Below are 19002 nucleotides of genomic sequence, written 5' to 3'. Positions count from 1 at the left end.
ATATATTTTTTCTGTGAAAAGGGAAATAACCTTGTTTTTTTCCCTTTGCTTGTCATTTTTGGAGTAATGAGTTGGTACTCTGGCAGTCTCCAAAGGTGACTGGTGAATGCTTTTTTCCCCTGTGTGTATCATTATGAACTCATAGGTGTTAATATCCTTGCAGTCTTCTTTTTCCAGAGGATACCCTAATTTAAGTTTCTCTCTTTTAAAAATAATTTTTTTAAAAATATTTTTTAATCTCTTGGCTGCTTTGCACGGCATGTGGGACCTTAGTTCCCTGACCAGGGATTGGACCCTGCATTGGCAGTGTGGAGTTTTAACCACTGGACCACCAGGGAAGTCCCTCTCTCTTTTTTAAAGAAAAAGCTCATTTTTTTTCTGCCCAGGGCCAGTGGGAGCCTCTGGCTGAGGCCCTGTGTTCATCCTGCATCTAAGCAACCCATGAGTTCTGTGGGGTCCACTTCCTGCCCTCGCTCCCGCCACCAGGGTCCACAACTCTGCTTCCTTGATTGCCATTTCAGGAGAAGAGCAGAGTGCCAAATATTTGGAAACACACGCCTGATCCTAACAGTCGTCTGTTTGAGTAGCTCTCTGTAGCTCTTGGCATAAAGTCCAGGCCCTTGAATGTGGACGTCAGAGCCCATTCCGTCTGGCCGCTCCCGTCTCCCCGGTTTCGGCTGTCACTGTGCTTTATCTGGGTCGTTCCACCACTCCCTGCCCGAGTGCCGCACCCTCTCCGTCAGGGCTCCCAGTTTCTGCTGCCTGCCTTCACCTCTCCCTGGCTAATTCTTCTTCATCCTGGGGCTCAGCTTAAACCAGGCATTCTCAACGCTGACTGTACATTACATCATCTGGGCAGTTTTAAGAAATACCAAGGCATGGGCTCCACCCAAGATCAATTAACATCTGTATGTCTGTGTGATGAGGCTTGACTTTGCTGTATTTAAAAGCTTGGGCAGGTGATTCTGATGTGCAGCCAAGGTTGAGAATCACAATTTGAGGTGTTCCTTCCTCTGGGAAATTCGTCTTTGTCCCCCAGGCCTGGGTTACGAGCCGTTTATTTCTGTTGCCATCTTCTGCTCTTGTCCTGTCCCCCAGCTGTACTCGATATAATTGGATGACTGTATATGTTTAAGGTGTACACCCCGGTGGTCTTATCCTCATTTAATCATCTAGGACTCACTGTGCTGAATCTTGGGTTTCTTCCTTACTAGACAGAAGCTTCACATGGGCTGCGGCTGCATCCGTGCGGTTCCCCTGTTATTACTCAGCACATAGTAGGTGTTTGTAATTTTTATAAGTAGTTATTAAGTTGGTGTTTGAGCTGTATTTTGAGGTTGTTTGAATGCAGAGACAGTGGTGGTGCTCTGTTCTGTGGGATTAAGCCGGATTTCACCTTCTATCGGATCACTTCTCTCTAAGCTCATTTCCTACTTTTCTGAACTGCTTCTCTTAGACAAGGAGATTTGTGGGATCTTAGTTCCTTGACCAGAGATTGAACCTGCATCCTCAGCTGTGAAAATGCAGATTCCTAATCACTGGACAGCCAGGAAATCCCCAAGAAGCAGACTTTAGACAGCCCTTTCCTCTTCCCAGTTCTACCCGAAGTCGCTCCCTCCCTTTCTATTGGTCTGAAGAATTTCCCCAACCTCTGAGCTGCCTTTGAACTCCTAGAACTTGTGGGAAACCCTTATTTGATATTTAGTTGTATACATGCTGTGAGATGTTTTCAGAATCATCCATTGGGCCACAAGGTATAAGAAATAATTTTTATATTTTTGTTAATTTCTGATTTTTGAATGGCGATTAAAGCATTGCTTACTGGAAGAATAAAGGATATTGACACTCTGGCATTTGAAAAAGTGATTCTTAAATTAGTTTTTTGTTTATTTTTTGGTTAGTAAAGCTTTCCAGCTGTCCCTTAGCAGTCTCTGAATCGTTTAACTTTTAATCACAATGCTTTTTTTTTTTTTCCATACCTGCAGCAAACGGGATCTTAGTTCCCCAACCAGGGATCAAATCCATGCCCCTGTGGTGGAGGTGCAGAGTCTTTACCACTGGACCCCCAGGGAAGTCCCACAGTCACAGTACTTTAACTCTCTAGTTGGATTTCAAGCCAAGTGTGATCTAGGACCCTTGCTCTCATGGTTGTTTCCAGATATGGCTTCAAGGCAACACTCAAAAGTTTCATGGACTGTTATGCTGCTATGAAAAAAGGATTTTAAAAAAATGCCTAAAGATGTACAAGAAATTTTACCAGTGATTGTTGTTCAGTCTCTAAGTTGTGTCTGACTCTTTGCAACCTCATGCACTGTAGCACGCCAGGCTTCCCTGTCCTTCACTGTCTCCCTGCGTTTGCTCAAACTCATGCCCATTGAGTCGGTGATGCTATCCAACCATCTTATCCTCTGTCACCCCCTTCTCCTCCTGCCCTCAATCTTTCTCAGTGTCAGGGTCTCCTTTCCAATGAGTTGGTTCTTCAAATCAAGTGACCGGAGTATTGGAGCTTCAGCTTCAGCATCAGTCCTTCCAGTGAGTATTCAGGGTTGATTTTCTTTAGGATTGACTGATTTGATCTCTCTGCTGCCCAAGGGACTCTCAAGAGTCTTCTCCAGCTCCACAGTTCAACAGCATCAGTTCTTTGGTGCTCAGCTTTCTTTATGGTCCAACTCTCACATCTGTACATGACTACTGGAAAAACCATAACCATTGTTAACAATGGAGGACAAAAATTAAATGGTTTCTTGTAGCCCTGGGTTGGGAAGGTCCCCTGGAGAGGAAGTGGCAGCCCACTCCAATATTCTTGCCTGGGAAGATCCCATGGATAGAGGAGTCTGGTGGGTTGTATGGTCCAGAGCATCGAAAAAGAGTTGGACGTGACTTAGCGACTAAACAAGAACAACAACAATTTGTTACCCTGGTCCTGCTGCTACACGAGGTCTGTTGCTGCCTTTTTCCGTCCACCAGAGGGCAGTGTTCTATTCTACCTAAGAGTCGGCCTCCCCTTTGAGGTCTTCTCTTTCAACTCCTCGCATTTTGCCTTCTGAAGTGATCCCCAAACAGTGTTTCCTGAAATTTGATTTGATTCTAGAAATACAACTTACATTGCAATACCACAGAGATATACACCCATATGCAACTCGATATATGCCTATATAACTAAAGTTTCATAAAATAACACTGATCTTTGTAGAGAACAGACTTGTGGCTGCCAAGGAGAAGGGTTTGGGGGAGGGACGGGTGGATTGGGAGTTTGGGGTCAGCAGATACAAACTATCATATAGAGCGTGCAGAGACAGCAAGGTCCTACCGTATAGCACGAGAACTATGTTCAGTATCCTGTGATAAATCATAATGGAAAAGAATATGAAAAAGATGTATATGTAGGTATAACTGAATCACTTCGCTCTACAGCAAAGATTAATACAGCATTGTAAATCAGCTACTTCAATAAAATACAGTTTTTAAAATAACACTTGTCTCTACTATGTGTAATACTGATTTTATTTTCTTTCTTTTTTCTATTCTCTTTCATTTAAAAAAGTTCTCATCACCCAGATTGAGTTCACGATTCACTAACTGGGTCGCAGATATTGCCTTCGAGTTCATTTAGAATGGCATCCTGCATTTTTATGGATGAAGAGACACAGGGTTAGAGAAGGATGCTCGGTCACAGTGGGACTCAGAGCAGCAGCTAGGAAAAGGTTTCAGGGCTTCGGACTTCTGGCCTGTTGCTCTCAGCATAGTGACATTCCTGCTGAGAGAAATGCAGGGCTCTAGCAGGGCATGGCCACAGGGGGCGGGGGGGAAGCAGTGTGTGTGTGCATGCGCGTGCATGTTGCCACCCCCATCACACTGGGTTTGAGAGGAGCCCCCTGTAGCAGGGGGACTCTTTGGTAATGTAACTTCAGCATCTCAGCCACTGATTGTCACATTAGTGCCAGCCTCTGGAACTTTGCATGTAGGTCCTCCTCGCTCTAACTCATCAGTGGTTTGTTTTATAGCCCAGAACCAGGCAGGTACACGAACTAAATGGGTAGGGAGTCCCTCACCACCGTCCAAACATCTGCTTTCTGAGGGTGGAAGTTCTCATGTGGTCCAATCCTTGCTCTGTAGAACGCCACCCAGAGGACATTCCAGATCGACTACCACCATAACCGCTTCCTCAAGGATGGCCAGCCCTTCCGCTACATCTCAGGAAGCATTCACTATTTCCGTGTGCCCCGCTTCTACTGGAAGGACCGGCTGCTGAAGATGAAGATGGCTGGGCTGAATGCCATCCAGATGTAAGTAAGAGGGCGCTGGGCTCCCCTCCAAGGCAGAGACACCCACGCCTGGAGTGGGGGGCCAGCTGCATCTCTCTGTGCAAAGGTTTCGTTGCTCAGAACGGGAATAACATGGCCTGGTGTCCCACTCCAGTATTCTGGCCTGGGAAATCCCATGGAGAGAGGAGCCTGGCAGGCCACAGTCCATAGTGTTGCAGAGAGTCGGACACGAAGTGACTTAGCATGCACAGTCTCCTGGGAGAGGTTTGTCGTGGGCTTGGGTGTCACTTCTTTAGACAGTTAACTACTTCTTCCAACCTTGAACTTTGTCAGAAGAAATCATGAAATGAATATCAGCTTAAAAAGGCAAAGGGAAGTAACAATGATTGAGGATTTGCTGTGTGCAGGACATACGACATGGATGATGCCATTTCTCCAAGTTCACTATTACCGAATGCAACTGATAAATCTGAAATTTGCCGAGGCATGTGCTTTTGGACGGAAATCCAGCTGAGATTTGAAGATCAGTGTGTTTGTAGGTGGCCACAGCTCCTCTCAGCTCCTAGGGGAACATGCCTTGTTGGGTAGATCCCTGAAACCTAGTTTGTCTGTGTGGTTCTGCTGGGGTGATTCTATGGCCCAGGATTACAGAATCACCCCCAATAACTATCTCTCCTCATCTCTTCTGTTTGTTTCAAAGTGACTAATTGAGAAGGAAGTTGGGGTGGCTGGCCACTCTGGTTTTTGTGTTGCTGATGTGGATTGCTGATAACTTTTCAAAGATAAAGTATGAGAAAATCCAGCAGCAGACTCCTGGGACAGATGGTTAGGGAGAGTCCCACTCATTCTCCTGGTTGTAGGACCACTGGGGCCTGTCTGTAGTTTTAGCCCTAAAACTAAAGTTTTAAAACTAAACTGAGTTCTCGGAGACCAAAATGGTTCCAGGGAACCCTGAAACCATAAGTCAGGGGTCATCAGAGAGACCTTTGTGATGGCAATGGATAGCTTCGTATTTAAATTTGTGTCCGGTGCTGCAGGCAGTCAGGGGAACTGGTCAGAGTTCTTGTTACTTCACCTCCTTCAGGGTATTCCTGATAAAATTTTTGGTTAGGAGGACACAGGGTTTGGAGGCTTTTTCGTTTTTATTGAAAAACATTTTTCAAAAAGTAAGTATATCGCTTATGACCTTAACACGGATAACTTTCATTTTTCCTAAGCCTTACACAGGCACATGTAATTTTTACACAGTAGAAGTTTGTGTCCATGTAACTATGTATTTTTTCTTTTTTGGCCATGCCTTGTGGCTTGCAGGATCTCAGTTCCCCAACCAGATACTGAACCCCAGCCCTGTCAGTGAAAGCCCGGAATCCTAACCACTAGGCCACCAGGGAACTCTCTCTCTATATATATATATATTTTTTTTTTTTTTAATCAAGCATTAAATAGGAATGGGCATCTTTTGTGGAACATACACTTAAAAGTGTCCCCACAACTTTGATTATCTGGGTAGCTGCTGTGAAAGCTCAAAACAAGAGTTTTTTCTCAAGAGCTGCCTTCGGAAGATGTCTGTGTGTGTCCTGTGGGTTTATAGTTCTGCAGAGTGGTTTAGAAATTTGTATGGGACACCTGGACTTTTGAGCTATTTTGAGGAAGGAGCCATGTGCGTCTTGGCAGGTACGTGGCCTGGAACTTCCACGAGCTGCAGCCTGGACAGTACAATTTCTCCGGGGACCATGATGTGGAGCATTTCATTCAGCTGGCTCATGAACTGGGTCTGCTGGTCATCCTGAGGCCTGGACCCTACATCTGTGCAGAGTGGGACATGGTGAGTGCGCCTAACCTGGCCTTGTCTGCCTGGTGTGTGGGCAGACGGGGCTCTGGGGGAAAGGGAATGAAAGCGCTGTGGATGAGTCTCATCCCAGATAGCACGGGCCTGTAGCTAAGAAAGCCCACATGTCTTTCACCTTAGGAGGTGGCCAGGCAGAGAGGAGCAGGGAGGGGTAAGAAGGTATGGGTCCTCCTCCGGGTGGTCACAGACAGAAGTCAGTTTCCTCATCTGTTAAGAGGAGTTCATGAAGTGACCTCTGTCTGCCCCACAGGGTAGATGTGAGGTTCAGGGGAGCAATCTATAGAAAAATCTTTGATTCTCAAAACATGGCATTCATGCAGAGTGATCTTGTTCTTTATTATGTTTACAATGTCTCATTGCCCTGAAAGTTACAAACCAGAAAGCCTAGCTCAAATACCTGTTCTGCATGACACATTTCTTCTTTACTCTCACTGCTAGTAGTATTAATAATTTCTATCTCCCCTAAGACCTTAAAATGGTTTCCTTTTTTTTATTTGTTTGCTTGTTTTCCCATCCTAGGGAGGATTACCTGCTTGGCTGCTGGAGAAAAAATCTATTGTTCTGCGTTCTTCGGATCCAGGTGAGTTGTTAGAGATGTTGTAAGAGAATTTAAGAAAGTTCAGATACTTTATATCCAAAGGGTCAGATACAATATTTCAAAGGCTGGGGTACTCCTGGGTGAATGCTTCTGAAAGTTTAGCAAAAGTGTGGGTGTCCATCATTCTCCATCAGACACTGAGTGTGTAGGAAAGACGGATTGTTTGAACAATCCGACCAGATCTCATCGATGCCCTGGTAACTCTTTGAATTGGCACTGAGCCCTATCTGCGGTTGACTGACTGACTTGAATGCTTTCTCTGCCTCCATTCAGTCTGTGATTTGATGGGGGATGACTCCCAGTTAACCAGAAGGGCAGACGTAGTTTCTGTGGTGGCGTCACTGGATGTCTCTTCATCTGCTTCTACAGAGTGATCTGTGAGTGATAGGTTTTTCCCTTATCTAGCTATAAACCCTGATCAGTCTTCAGGCCCTGATTAGGTGCATTTATTGTTGCTGGCGTGTAGTTGACTTACAATGTGGTGCTACTTTCTGCTGTACAGCACAGTGAATCAGCTATGCATATTTTTGAGATTCTGTCTCCATGTAGGTCGTTGTGGAGTACTCAGTAGAGTTCTTAGCTGCATTTCTGTCTTCTGAAGACTTCATTTCTCTTGGGGGTGAAGCTGGTCATAAGAGCAGCTAACAATGATTAAATCTGCTGTATAAAAGGCTAGTACATTACACTCTGCGTGCCTTTTCTTCTTAGTGTACTACCCTCACGTTTTACATTTTTAGTGTATTATTAGTGTTTTCCCACGTACTGTCTCATTTAATACATACAGCAGCTTTATGAACTGCGTACTTATCCCCATTTGACAGTGTAAATGTATAGTTGATTAGAACTTAATTTTTAAAAAACTCAGCTGTGACAGAGGAGGACCCGTCACTCAGTCATTCAACAAACATTGGCAGATGCCTTCTGTGCTGCAGGCTTGTGGTCCTAGCGGCAGGGGCCGACACCAGGCTCACTGGTCCTCCAAAGTCTCCGCTGAGCAGACAACTCCAGGCGGGACAACTTTTATCAGACTTGGAGTGCGCGTGATACCCCCGTTTCAGAAGGTAGTGGTTGAATCCAGTCTGTTTGATCTCTGCTGCCAGCTCCAGGATAATAGACTGCATGGTGCCTCTTTGTAGACACAAGATGTGTGATGGTGTTAAACCTGGTTGTTTTCCAGATTACCTTGCGGCTGTGGACAAGTGGTTGGGGGTCCTTCTGCCCAAGATGAGGCCCCTCCTCTACAAGAATGGAGGCCCGATTATCACAGTGCAGGTAATCATGGAGCCCAGGTGGGTAGGGGGAGGTTTCCATTTATCCACACAGTATATGGGAGTGAAGCAGACGGGAGCCTCATGTGCCTATTTCTTTCTTTCTTTTTTCTTTTTAGAATTGAAGTGTAGTTGATTTGCTATGTTGTGTGAGTTGCAGGTGTCCGGCAACGTCATTCAGTTTTAGATTCTTTCCCATTATAGGTTATGACAAGATGTTGAATATAGTTCCCTGGGCTCTACAGTAAGGTCCTTGCAGTTTATCCTCTTGTGTCTATCTCTAAGAGGCAGTGCCACAGGCGGTACTTGATTTAAATTGCGTTTTGATAGGGCTTTACCATTTTTGAATGCCCTCTGTGAGACTGTGCTGGCTGCCCTGCAGATGCCAGTCAGTTATCCCAGCCACCGTCGCCAAAGAGGTTAAGTGACTGGGCCAAGGTCACGCAGCTGGCCGGTGGCAGTAAGGATTGCAGCCTGGCTCCCCTCTGCTCCCACGAGCCTTCTGGCTGCAGGGACGCACCCCGGACTGACCCACTTTGGTGTCTGTATCACCTTGGTCGTTGGCTCCCGTGGGTGTGGAAAGAGGATGCGGTGAGCTGGGGCCACTGTGTTTTTTCTCCCACTTCCTGCCCTCACCTTCCTTCTTCCATATGTTTTTCTCTTTGCAGTGACTGGTAGATCAAGGAGTATGTCATGTGGCAAGAGTGTTCCAAGAGAAAGATCGATTCACTTGTGATTTTCGATGTTTGTAAAATGACTTAGGTCAGACAAAACCATCTTTGTTGGTCATTTTGCAAGGGTTCTCTTATTGCAGAGAGTATGTTACGTAAAACTGGCTGTGTCCCGGACCAGCATGGGGTGTGTGCAGCGCTCCCTAGGGGAATGTGGGCCAGCACTTGGGACCAGCACTGTTCACTGTTTGTAGGGATGGTCATGGTGGGGAGGGAGCTTGGCCATTTCTGTGCGCTTAAGATACAGGCTGTAGGGGGTTCCGTGGCGGTCCAGTTGTTAGGACTCTGCCCTGTCACTGCTGTGGCCTGGGCTCACCCCCGGGTCAGGGAATTAAGATCCTACAAGCTGTGTGGGGCAGCCCCCCCACCAAAAAAAAACACTAACAAACGAATACGCAGGGTGCAGCAAGAGGGCCGGGCTGACCAGGGTGCCTGCTCTGACACCGCGTGGCAGAGGAAGGCCAGGCGCTATTCCCAGAGAGATGGCCTGCTGGTAGCGTTCACTGCCCCCCACCTGTCCTGAGTCTGCACCAGGTAAGCTGATAGGAGCCCATTTTCCTACATGAAGATTTCAAGGCTGCAACTGGATGTGTCTGCCTAGCTGGGTCTTCTTCCTTCCTCTTGATCTCAGGTTTTCCTCAGTTCCCACTGTTTTTTACTTTTTTTGTTGTTGTTGAGTTGCTTAGTCACATTCAACTCTTTGTGACCCCATGGACCGTAGCCCACCAGGCTCCTCTGTCCATGGGATTCTCCAGGCAAGAACACTAGAGTGGGTAGCCATATCCTCCTCCAGGGGATCTTCCCAACGAAGAGATCAAACCCACGTCTCTTGCATCTCCAGCATTGACAGGCAGCTTCTTTACCATTGAGCCACCTGGAAAGCCCTTTGCTTCTAAGTCACTTTTTAAAAAAAAATTTTATTTATTTACTTGGTTGTGCTGGGTCTTAGTTGCAGCATGCAGGATCTTCAGTTGCAGCATGCTAACTCTTAGTTGGGGCATGTGGGATCTAGTTCCCTGACCAGGGATCACACCCAGGCCCCCTGCATTGGAAGCAAGAAGTCTTAGCCACTGGACACCCAGGGAAGTACCCCCTAAATCACTTTCAATTTTTGCTCACAAGTTTTCTGTGTCTTTTGGTTATTGAAAGGCACTAAAATGTCATCCCTGGAGAAGGGAATGGCAATCCACTCCAGTATTCTTGCCTGGAGAATTCCATGGACAAAGGAGTCTGGCAGGCTACAGGCCTGTAGCCTGTAGGTAGCACAGAGGCCTGGGGTAGCACAGAGTTGGACACGACTGAGTGACTAACACTTTCACTTTCACTTTCAAAATGTCATCAAATACGAACTCTGCACAGGAGAGCAAAGTTGACTGATTTAGAGGGGTGGACGGTGGGCATGTTTCCCCCTGTATCCATCCCTGGCAACCCCAGGTGACATGAACTTCACTGTGGATCCTGCCAGGGGACTCAGTTTCCTCCTCTTTTTCCTCCCCACATCTCTCTGCCTGCTCAGATCCCACCTAATCCTTTTGCCCCTTGGTAATCAGGAATGGGGGCCTCCTACCCTACAACCTAACTTGTGGGGCACTCGTCATGAGGGACTCCCTCTGTTTATACCTGTTGTTTTGGAAGGTCAACAACTGAAAATGTCTTTGTTGCTTTACAGTAAATCCCCTATGTATGAACGAGTTTCATTCCAAGAGCACGTTCCTAAGTCTAATTTGTTCCTAAGTCCAACAAAGTTAGCCCAAGTACCCAACTAACACAAATGGCTATATGGTACTGTACTATAATAAGTTTATAATACTTTCCACACAAATAACACATTAAAAAACAAACACAAAAAAGAAAACATTTTCAATCTTACAGTACAGTACCTTGAAAAGTATAGTGGGACAGTACAACAACTGGCACACAGGGGCTGGCATCAAGCGAACAGGCAAGAGCGACTGACTGGAGAAGGGAGACGAGGTGGGAGATGGCAGAGCTGAAGGGTCGTCAGCGATAGGGGACGGAGGACAAGCTTTGATTTCATCCATGCCTAATGCTGATGGTGCAGGTTCTGGTTCCTTGCTGGATCAATTCTATCAATTCTATCTGTTGTTCAGTTGCTCGGTCGTGTCCGGCTCTCTGTGACCCCATGGACTGCAGCACTCCAGGTTCCCTGTCCTTCACCATCTATCGGAATTTGCTCAAACTCATGTCCATTGTGTTGGTGATGCCACCCACGATCTCCTCCTCTGTCGCTTCCTTCTCCTTCTGCCTTCAATCTTTTCCAGCATCAGGATCTTTTCCAGTGAGTCAGCTCTTTGCATCAGGTGGCCAAAGTGTTGGAGCTCCAGTTTCAGTGTCAGTCCTTCCAGTGAATATTCTGGGTTGATTTCCTTTAGGATTGACTGGTTTGATCTTCTTGTTGTCCAAGGGACTCGCAAGAGTCTTCTTCAGGACCATAGTTTGAAAGCATCAATTCTTTGGTGCTCAGCCTTCTTTATCATCCAACTCTCACATCTGTACATGGCTACTGGAAAAAACCATAACTTTGACTACACAAACCTTTGTCAGCAAAGTAATATCTCTGCTTTTCAATACACTGTCTAGGTTTGTCATAGACAAACAATTCTGTCTACTCTCTTGGAAAGTGATCCAGCGATATCTAGGCAGTATCTCTTTTTTTGTCGTCATAGATGACAGCAGTAGCGCTGGACTGCATTCTGAGCAGCTCCAGCAATCTTTGTGAACTGTTCTACATTTGGGTCCCGTGCCTAGAAAACTAACAAACAGGGGTTCCTCAAGTCAAGAAAATTGCCTTGCCACTTCCCTGCGTTGTGAATCTTTTCAGTTCTTCAGTTTCTTCACCTTCCTCTTGTTTCTCTTCATCCTTTCTCTGGGCACATTCACATCTTTGATAGTTCACAGCTTGAAGGTTCGTATGTAGGGTACTTAGGAGCTTACAGGGTGAGATGATTATCCTAGAGCAAGTATCTGCAACCTGCAATAGGGGCCCTCTGCCTGTTGTGGTAAATCAGTGCCATTGGCACACAGCCATCTATGCATCATCTGGGGTGCTCGGGCACCACAGTGACGTGCTCGAGTAGCTGAGACGGAGACTTATGGCCCCAAAGCCCCTAGTGTTTGCTCTCTGTCCCTTAACTGAAAAAGTTAGCAAACTCCTGCTCTAGAACAATCAGTGTTCCTTGGAATCTCACTTCGACTTCTGCTGTGTGTCTTTCAAGCCCTTTTCTGTGTGTTTCTCCTTTCCCCTGCCCCGCCTCTCCTTTCCCCTCCTTGGCGATGATAGAGAACTTGAATATACGCTTTGTTGCCGGCATTTTGAGCTTTCACAAGGTGCTGCGTGTTGTGCATCGGCTCAGGGGCTCCTCATGCAGCCCAGTGGGGAAGGCACACTCACCTCTTACAGACAGACAGACGTTTTACAGGTGGAGCCACATGGATGAGAAGAGGCAGAGCTGAGATTTGCATGAGGACTCTTGGGCCTTTGATGTCTGTGCCTGTGACCACAGCGCTCAGCTGTCTTGCCAGTGTGGAGCTTTTCTCTCTTTCTCTAAAAAGCGAACCAAATTATGTGTATGCATTAATTACAATCCTGTTTAAGATACACTCCTACATTTTACTGTAATATAATGATGTTAATGGATAAACAAGGCTTGAAAAAAGTAAGTGAAGATCGACGATGTCAGCTTGGGCATGGCCAGAAAAGAACTTGGGGTGCAGAGGCTGTGAACCCACTTTGTTGCTAGAGCTGACCTTAAAGTTAGCTCTGAACTCCTTGGCAGCCAGATGATGAAGGAAGACACAGCCATTTAAGTACCTGTTTTCTTCTTTTTGGCTGTGTTGTGCAGCCTGTGGGATCTTAGTTCCCCAACCAGGGATTGAACCTATGCCCCCTGCATTGGGAGCAGAGTCTTCAGCACAGGACCACCAGGGAAGTCCCTATAAATAGCTCTTAATTAAAAGGAGGAAAAAGAAAATGAGGGGGGATGTACCTTGCCAGTGTTTACGAAGCTTTCCTTTATTTGTTTTCAAAGGGACTAGGGCTTGAACCTGCGTCCCCTGTGTTGGAAGCATGGAGTCTTAATCACTGGACCAGCCGGGAGGTCCCCATTCTGCCTTTTGAACCCATACCTTGACAGTACAGTCAGAGGGATTCTTGCTGAGAAAACCATCGCGCATTAAGCCATTTGGAAGGCAGTGCTTTTAAACAGTGATGGTAGTATTTGGTTCCTCTGCCTCACTCCCCACCCTCCCCACACCCCGACTGTGTCCACAGGCCTCCTGGAGCCACCAGCAATTCTGCAAACAGCCTGCTCTCTGAGGAGCGCTCTCCACCTGTCTCGCTTCCTTGACCAGTGCCTTTCTGTCTAGAGCTGCCTCGGGTAATCCCTCTGGGGAAACTCCGTCAACCTCCGCTCCCGGCTTCCCTCAGGCTGGACACCTGTTTTCTGGGGGCTCACGGTTTCTTTTGCGTTAACTTTTTATTTTGTGTTGGAGTTAACAATTACTAACAACGCCATGATAGTTTCAGGTGCATAGCGAAGCGACTCAGATATACACGGATCCGCTCTCCCCCGCCCTCCCCTCCCATCCAGGCTGCCACGTAACACTGAGCAGGGCTCCTGCACTGTACAGTAGGTCTTTCTTGGTTATCCATTTTAAGTGTAGTGCTGCAGACGGGCTAATCCCGAACCCCCTAACTATCCCTTCTGGGGGGCTCTTGGTTTCTTATGCTCATGTTCAAAGACAACATATCCCTCGTATCACAAAACTTTGTTTTGTGTTGTGTGCCGGTTGAAATTTTTATGTTTGGGCAACTTGTAAATTTTTGTGAAATTGTGAGCTGTAACACACACACATTAATGTGCAGCGAATGAAGCACTGTGGAGAAAACAGCCACAGAATGGCCACCCAAGATGGGAAATGGTATGTGGCCAGGACCCTAGAGGCTTCCTGATCATGCTCTACTTTTTCTCACTGTCCTGACTTTCACGACCGTCAGTTTTTTGCTTTTTTTTACACTTCTACCAACCAACTATCTGCACACCCACACTTATAGTTTGTTTTTAACTGGTTTGGATTTTCTGTTCGGGAAGTTGTATTATGTGTATTTTTTTAGTGTCATGCTTCCTTCATTAAACTCTATACCTCTTAAGATTTTTAAAAAAAATATTTATTTATTCATTTGGCTGCAACGGGTCTTACTTGTGACTCACAGGCTTAGGTTTTTATGCTGAGTTGCTCTTTGGAAAATGAGTTTTGAGGATCACGTGTAGGAGATATTTAGGGGGAGGGGACCACTAAGCCTCATCATCTCAGAGAGGCTTGGGGAGTTTCTCCAAACAACAGTTTGCCTTAGAATGCTGGAGTCTTCTGATTTCTTTCCCCTCCTCTTTTTTAAACTTTTTTAAACTATGGGATTCCCTGGTGACTCAGATGGTAAAGCGTCTGCCCGCAACACGGGAGACTCGGGTTAGATCCGTAGGTTGGGAAGATCCCCTGGAGAAGGAAATGGCAACCCACTCCAGTATTCTTGCCTAGAAAATTCCATGAATGGTGGAGCCTGGTGGGCTAGAGTCCATGGGGTCGCAAAGAGTCAGACACAACTGAGCGACTTCACTTTCTTTCTTTTTTAAACTTGCAGGTTGAAAATGAATATGGCAGCTACTATTCCTGTGATTACGACTACTTGCGTTTCCTGCAGAAGCGTTTCCACGACCACCTGGGTGAGGACGTGCTTCTGTTCACCACGGACGGGCTGAATGAGAGGCTTCTGCAGTGCGGGGCGCTCCAGGGGCTCTATGCCACCGTGGACTTCAACGCAGGTTGGTATCTGCAGAAACCCAGCTCAGCCGGCGGATCTGGGCCTTTTACTCGGTCAGTTGCTCTAGGCAGCTATTGTTTAAGTGGCTTGGGCATATTGAGTAGGATTTCCTAAATTTTCCTTTATCTGTAACGGTAAAATAGAATACTTGATAAAGCACGCCTTGGTGGCGGAGATGGTTTGATGTCAGCTGAGTTGGCCCTTAGGACACAGGCTCTGTTTCCAGCCTTGGCGGAGCTGGCTGCAGCCTGGAGTCCTGTTTTCTTAGGGGCTGCTGCCAGGGGTTCCCCCAGCTGGAGGAGCTCCACCTTTCAGGCTGTGTCTGGGATGTACTGTTCTTCTCTACACCTGCCCGCCCCCCCGCCCCCTGTGCCCCCAAGGTGTGGCTGGATGCTTGGGCCGGGTTCAGGCCACTGTGACCTCTGAGGTCAGCTCTGGAGTGCAGAGAACATACCTGGCACTTCCGTCTTCTTTCTGTATAACTCATAACACTGGGAACTGTGATGGGCCGGAGGTGGTTTGGAAGACGCTGCAAAGAATCGTCTTTCCTGATGCATTCGTGCTGTGTAAGCCACAGTGTGGCTGGGGTGCTCGGGCTGAAATGACATTAAAAAATCTTCATGTGGGTTGAGAGCGGCTTTTATAAAAGGCATCATGGCTAAGTGCAATGTGATCCTGAAAAGGGTCCTGGACTTTTTTCTCTGTTTGTTTTAGTTGTTGTTATTATGAAGGACAATATTGAGACAATTGAAATTTTTGAATAAAGCCTTTAGATAATGGTATTCTATCCATGTTAATTTCCTGTTTTTTTTATCATTGTATTGTATTTATTTAAAGAATGCTCTTGCTCTTGGGGATACATGCTGAAGTACTTAGGGATAAAGGACCATCCTGTCTACAATTTATTCTCAAACAGCTCAGAAAAAAAAAATGTGCATATTTATATAGAGAGGAAAAAAAACCAATGGATGTGGTAAAATGTTAACAATTGGGGAACCTGGGTGAAGGGAAAATAAGTTCTTTGTATTATTCTCACAGTTTTCCTATAAATTTGGGATGATTTCAAAATAAAACGTTACCCCACTCGCCCAAAAGACGAGCTCTTCAAGTAGCATAAAGACCCCACTGTTGTCCTGTCTGAGGGAGGAGACACGTCCAGCATTGCCTTCTGTAGAGAAGGGTGTTCAGACTGAAGTTGCATTTTTAAAGAAATTCTTCTCCACTACAAAGAGGTAACTGGCTCCCAGTGAGCTGAGTGTTTCTAGAGACATGGTATTGCTCAGAGCGCTTGGTGATGAAGTCAGTCACCTACAAAGAGCTGCACAGGAAGTGGCACGATGGTTTCCTCCTGCTTTGGCACATTTCCTAACACGGCGATGAAAAAGCACAGTGTTTTTCTGTTGGGAGGAACAAATCGAGGATTATCACAAGTTAGTTATAAGTGTTATTTGTATGTGGGGTGACAGCATGGTTGCTACCACTGTGGGTTCAAGAGCGCACTCAAGGCCAGTGTGCCTGGGGCAGGTGGGATGGTGGCGACTTCATTTATTGGAGTGTGTAAGGGGCAATGCCTGGGGTCAGATCCCAGGAGCGGCTCTTGAGAGCAGGTTTCAAGATCTGGAAGCCAAAAACTAAAAACACCAAATAATCCAATCAAGAGATGGAGAAAAGATCTAAGTAGACATCTTTCCAAAGAGGACATACAAATGGTCAAAAAGCACATGAAAAGAGGTTCAACATCACTAATATTAATAATTATAGAAATGTAAACCAAAACTACCATGAAGTATCACCACACATCAATCAGAGTGGCCATCATCTAAAAATTTACAAACAGTAAATGCTGGAGAAGGTGTGGAGCAAAGGGAATCCTCTCACTCTGTTGGTGGGAATGTAAGTTGGTAACAGTCACTATGGAGAACAGTATAGAGATTCCTTAAAAACTAAAACTACCATATGATCCAGTAATCCCACTCCTGAGGGTAGAGCAGAAGAAAACTAGAATTCAAAAAGATACATGCACCCCCAGCGTTAAGTGCAGCACTGTCTACAATAGCCGGGACATAGAAGCAAGCTAAATGTCCATCAGCAGAGGAATGGATAAAGTAGATGCAGTGCACACATGCCGAGGAATATTAGCCATAAAAGAGCGAAATAATGCCATTTGCAGCAACATGGATGAACCTACAGATTGTCATACTGAGTGACGGCAGTCAGATGCAGAAAGACAAATGTCACATGATATCACTTATATGTGGAATCTAGAAAAAAGGGGAGGTGTAAATGAACTTATGAAATAGGAATAGAGTCACAGATGTAGAAAACAAATATGGTTATCAGGGGATAAGGCGGGAGGAGGGATAAATTGGGAGATTGTTCGCTTCAGTTCAGTCGCTCAGTCGTGTCCGACTCTTTGTGACCCCATGAACCGCAGCACACCAGGCCTCCCTGTCCATCACCAACTCCCAGAGTCCACCCAAACCCATGTCCATCGAGTCGGTGATGCCATCCAGCCATCTCATCCTCCGTCGTCGTCCCCTTCTCCTCCCACCCCCAATCCTTCCCAGCATCAGTGTCTTTTCCAGTGAGTCAGCTCCTTGCATCAGGTGGCCAAAGTGTTGGAGTTTCAGCTTCAGCATCAGTCCTTCCAATGAACACCCAGGACTGATCTCCTTTAGGATGGACTGGTTGGATCTACTATGTGTTAAATAGATAACATATAAAAGCTGCTGTATGGCTCAGGGAACTCTCCTTAGTAGTCTGTAATAACCTATATGAGAAAGAACCTAAAAAAAAAAAAAAATAAGAGAGTAGATATATGTATATGTATAACTGATTCACTTTGCTGTACCCCTGAAACTATCACAACATTGTAAATCAACTATACTCCAATAAAAATTTTAAAAAAGATCTAGAAACCACCTAATGCTTAGTTAATAGTGAGAAATTTACAGCCATAAAGTAAATGAAAGTCCACTCTTTCTTGATCATCACTTTCTCTTCTGAGAGCTAGCCTCACAGAGAAGCCCAAGACTTGTCCGACGTTGAGGGGTTATTTGGAGACTTGGCTGGCGTCCTTGCACTCCAGGACACCTGCTGCAGGAACTGGACAGTACAGTGTGGGCCAGGGTGTCCTTGACTCTGGCTGGAGAGACACTGTTTGTGCTCATTACTTCTCTGTGGAGAAACCCTTTCTCTTTTTAGAAGAGCGGGGGAAGAACAGAAGATGTGGGAAGCAAGATGAGACACAGACATCCTAATGGGACACTTCAGAAGACAAAAATTGAGCACAAGTGGTCTGGAATGGCTTGAGATGTACAAATTAAAATACAGAGTATACTCTGTGATTCAGGATAAATGTAATTAGAGCACAATTTGTCCCTCTGATTTGTTAATTATTTGTTGTTGTTCAGTTGCTCAGTCATGTCCGACTCTTTGTGACCCCATGAACTGCCGCACGCCAGGCCTCCTCTCCCTCACCATCTCCCGAACCTTGCTCAAGCATATGTCCATTGAGTTGGTGATGCCATCCAACCATCTCATCCTCTGTTGTCCCCTTCTCCTCCTGCCCTCCATCTTTCCCAGCATCAGGGTCTTTTCCAGTGAGTCAGTTTTTTGCATCAGTGGCCAAAGTATTAGAGTTTCAGCTTCAGCATCAGTCCTTCCAATGAACACCCAGGACTGATCTCCTTTAGGATGGACTGGTTGGATCTCCTTGATGTCCAAGGGACTCTCAAGAGTCTTCTCTGACACCACAGTTCAAAAGCATCAATTCTTTGGTGCTCAGTTTTCTTTATGGTCCAACTCTCACATCCATACATGACTACTGGAAAAACCATAGCCTTGACTAGATGGACCTTTTTTGGCAAAGTAATGTCTCTGCTTTTTAATATGCTATCTAGGTTTGTCAATTTTTCTTCCAAGGATCAAGCATCTTTTCATTTCATGGTGGCAGTCACTATGTGCAGTGATTTTGAAGCCCCCAAAATAAAGTTTGCCACTGTTTCTACTGTTTCCCCATCTATTTGCCATGAAGTGATGGGACCAGATGCCATGATCTCAGTTTTTTGAATGCTGAGTTTTAAGCCAGCTTTTTCACTCTCCTCTTTGACTTTCATCAAGAGGCTCTTTAGTTCCTCTTCACTTTCTGCCATAAGGGTGGTGTCATCTGCATATCTGAAGTTATTGATATTTCTCCCAGCAGTCTTGATTCCAGCTTGTGCTTCCTCCAGCCCAGCATTTCTCATGATGTACTCTGCATATGAGTTAAATAAGCAGGGTGACAATATACAGCCTTGACGTACTCCTTTCCCAATTTGGAACTAGTCTGTTTTCCCATGTCTGGCTCTAATTTGTGGCACTGTGATGCATACAGTGCTGTGGAGGCACCAGGAAGTATGTTCAAAGCAGGGTCATCGTGTAGGGAGCAGCTCGGCCAACCAGATACCCGAG

General features: G+C 45.9%; 1 protein-coding gene across 3 annotated transcripts in view; it reads left to right on the top strand.

Annotated features, from left to right (window-relative positions):
• Nucleotides 1-19002, top strand: part of GLB1 (galactosidase beta 1) — a 103298-nt gene that overhangs the window by 23690 nt on the left and 60606 nt on the right. For all 3 annotated transcript variants that reach the window (XM_020888549.2, XM_020888559.2, XM_070455310.1), the window contains exons 2-6: nucleotides 4117-4286; nucleotides 5940-6090; nucleotides 6634-6694; nucleotides 7890-7984; nucleotides 14371-14551. In XM_020888549.2, coding sequence (XP_020744208.2) covers nucleotides 4117-4286; nucleotides 5940-6090; nucleotides 6634-6694; nucleotides 7890-7984; nucleotides 14371-14551 — 658 coding nt within the window. The remainder of the gene's footprint in view (nucleotides 1-4116; nucleotides 4287-5939; nucleotides 6091-6633; nucleotides 6695-7889; nucleotides 7985-14370; nucleotides 14552-19002) is intronic.

This window comes from Odocoileus virginianus, chromosome 26, assembly GCF_023699985.2.
Source record: "Odocoileus virginianus isolate 20LAN1187 ecotype Illinois chromosome 26, Ovbor_1.2, whole genome shotgun sequence".
Taxonomy (NCBI): domain Eukaryota; kingdom Metazoa; phylum Chordata; class Mammalia; order Artiodactyla; family Cervidae; genus Odocoileus; species Odocoileus virginianus.
Note: the sequence above shows the minus strand (reverse complement) of the source record. Positions and strands in the feature narration are given on the sequence as shown.